A 3053-nucleotide genomic window follows, 5' to 3' on the forward strand; every position below is an offset into this window, starting at 1 on the left:
GGCTGGTCAGCACAGCTCCCAGTCCCTGGGAATCCTGGTCAGCACAGCTCCCAGTCCCTGGGAATCCTGGTCAGCACAGCTCCCAGTCCCTGGGAATCCTGGTCAGCACAGCTCCCAGTCCCTGGGAGCCCTTCCCCGTCTGCCACCCCTGGTAACATCCTCCTTCTCTATAGTTTTGTAACTGTCCAGAACAAGGCCATCTGTTCGGACCCCAACGACAAGAAAGTGAAGAAGGCACTGAAATACCTGCAAAGCCTCTAGAGGTCTTGAAGCCTCCTCACCTCAGACTCCTGACTGTCTCCCGGGACCACCTGGGACCTCCACCATTGGTGTTCACTGCCCCAACCCTGAGCAAATGGGTCCAGGGGAGGCCTTCCAAGGACAAAGAAGCGCCACAGTGAGGGAGATCCCATCCCCTTGTCTGAACTGGAGCCATGGGCACAAAGGGCCCAGATTAAATTCTTTCTCCTCAGTCTGTGTCAGCGTGTTCGTGCCCACAGTGCAAGACGCACTTCCACTCCAGCCTGTCACTCTGGGAGGGTCCTCAGAGAACATCTGGTTCTGCCCTGTGCAGGTTGGAAAGGGAGACTGAGGCTGAGAGGGGCACGTGGCTTCCGCAGACCGCGCACCAGTGAGGGGAGGCCCTGGTGAGAGGCCCCGGCACGGGCGGGGCTGGCGGGGTCCTGGGAGGCGGTGGCTGGATTCTGTTCCCACCCACCCCGAGGTCTCCCGGTTTCCCTCTAGCCCAGCTCCTGTTCTTGCCCCACGTGGAGTTGAGGACAAGCTTCCCCGAGGTGCTGGAGTCAATTTCACAGACTGACCAGGACCCTGCCGCAGGCCACAGCTCTGCCCAGTGCCGGGGAGCCCCCTGACCGAGGGTGGCGGGACCTTGCAGCCCTGTCCCTGCCTCCCCCTGCACTCACTGCAGGCCAGCTCGCCCGGCTCCTCCTGGCCCTGGCTCCCTCTCCCCGCTCAAATTCCAGACCAGCTTCAGAGCAAGGGGGATCTGTGGGTCCTGGGTCCTTGCGGGGGCCCTGGGACCTCTGCCTGCAGCTACCTTCCTAGCCCCCTCCAGCCCCAGGCAGGCGGGCACCACGCGGCCCTGTGGTTCCTCCTGACTGAAGTGTGATCCTCACCCGGCCCGGGCTGACCTCCCCACTAGCTCAGCTGCGCCCAGCCTGCAGGAAGCCGGCCCAGCACAGCCGCCCACCGACTCACTCCCTCAGCTCTTAGGGACTGCCCGGAAGCCGACCCCTGCTCCTCATGGTTCTCTCATTGGTTCGTGTGTGTGTGTGTGTGTGTGTGAGTCCCAGCTCCTCCATTAGGTTGAGAGCCCCGTGAGCCACTCCGGGGACCCCGCACCCCTGTGCTCAAAAAGATGGGGACTAGAGGCTCAGAACACCCCACCCCCAGACCCCTGCCCATGCCCAGCTACGGGCTGAGCACAGAGGAATCAGGGCCTTCCCTTCTACTTCTCTCACTCTCCCAACCAGCGATGGGGCCGTGGCTTCTCTCTGAACACAGTTTGGCGGCAGGGGCATGGGTCCTTCTCTTCTGAGGACCTTGTGGCCGGCATTGTTTGGCAGGGCTGCGGTTAGAAGGGCAATTTCCAGGCCCTACTGTTGCCTCCTTCTGCCCCCTTGTGGCCAGTCAACTCATTGCAGGGCAGATGATAGAACGCAAGTCTACTTTCCAGTAGGGGCAGGATTAAAACAAGAACAGCGATAAAAACGTTGATAAAACCAGTGAACTGGCTTCCCTGTGACTCTAGGGTCTCTTCGGCCGCAGATGGGCTCATCTCCTGTCCTGATGCCGAGGAGGATCCCTTGAACAAGTGCCTAAGACCTAGAGTCCTAGGGGTGGCCCAGTCTGAGTTCTTCATGGAAAATTGTCCTCTGAATCCACCCGGTGGAGGATGATCTAAAAAGGGAGGGAGGCAAGGAGAAGCTCCTAAGATAGCAAAGGCCAGCGACGGTCGGGGTCTGGACCCCTGCACCCTGCAGGCCAGAGCTGGAAGGACTCTCAGAGTGCAATGGCTGGATTTCAGCTCACTGCAACCTCCGCCTCCCAGGTTCAAGTGATTCTCCTGCCTCAGCCTCCTAAGTAGCTAGGATTACAGGTGCCTGCCACCATACCCGGCTAATTTTTTTGCATTTTTAGTAGAGACAGGGTTTCACCATGTCAATCAGGCTGGTCTTGAACTCTTGGCCTCATGTGATCCACTAGCCTTGGCCTCCCAAAGTGCTGAGATCCTAGGCATGAGCCACTGCGCCTGGCCTCCAGCAAACTTCATTTAAAAAAGCAAGACCTTTTATTTCCCCCCTACTGAAATCCTACTCAGAAGCCCATATTATAAGCTGAGATAAGTAGAGCTGCCGTGGAGGCCTGTGAGGAGGTGGGGAGTTGCCAGAGGGTCCCTGAAAGTAAGATAGGGTGGGGGCGTTGCATAAAGGCAGGGAAGAGGTGGATCCAGGACTGGCAACAAAATGCACGATTCAGAATCCAAGTATTCACAAGCAGCATCCGGCGCAAGTTGGGGGATGGTGAGATGCAAGAGCTAGGACAACTGCCATGTGACCTCAGGGCATTTTAAGGAGGTGTGACTTGGAGGCTGCCATGATTGGAAAGCTGGGAGGGAAAAAGAGGAATGGGCAGGGTCGGGGTGAAAAGTGAGGAGGAGTGCCAGACTTACGTTGCTTCTTTCAACTGATAGGTGCCTCCCCTCCTCCCCCACCCCACCCCTGCTTTTTTTTCTTTTCAGATGGAGTCTGGCTCTGTCCCCAGGCTGGAGTGCAGTGGTGTGATCTCGGCTCACTGCAACCTCTGTCTCCCGGGTTCAAGGGATACTCATGCCTCAGCTTCCTGAGTAGCTGGGATTATAGGTGTATGCCACCATACCCGGCTGATTTTTGTATTTTTAGAGGAGACAGGGTTTTATCATGTTGGCCAGGTTGGTTTCGAAATCCTGAGCTCAAGTGATCCACCCGCCTCAGCCTCCCAAAGTGCTGGGATTACTATTCTGAAATCCAGTTTCTCTTCAACGTTCAACTGAG

General features: G+C 57.5%; 1 protein-coding gene across 1 annotated transcript in view; it reads left to right on the forward strand.

The window, feature by feature from the left end:
* CCL17 (C-C motif chemokine ligand 17) overlaps nt 1-520 on the forward strand; it is a 6154-nt gene extending 5634 nt beyond the window's left edge. Inside the window, exon 3 of the mRNA XM_017878967.1 lies at nt 174-520. Within this exon, the coding sequence (XP_017734456.1) occupies nt 174-261 (88 nt within the window). The 3' untranslated portion in view covers nt 262-520. The remainder of the gene's footprint in view (nt 1-173) is intronic.
* Nucleotides 521-3053: the final 2533 nt, after the last annotated feature.

The sequence above is a fragment of the Rhinopithecus bieti genome, unplaced genomic scaffold (assembly GCF_001698545.2).
Source record: "Rhinopithecus bieti isolate Rb0 unplaced genomic scaffold, ASM169854v2 scaffold_11161, whole genome shotgun sequence".
Classification (NCBI taxonomy): domain Eukaryota; kingdom Metazoa; phylum Chordata; class Mammalia; order Primates; family Cercopithecidae; genus Rhinopithecus; species Rhinopithecus bieti.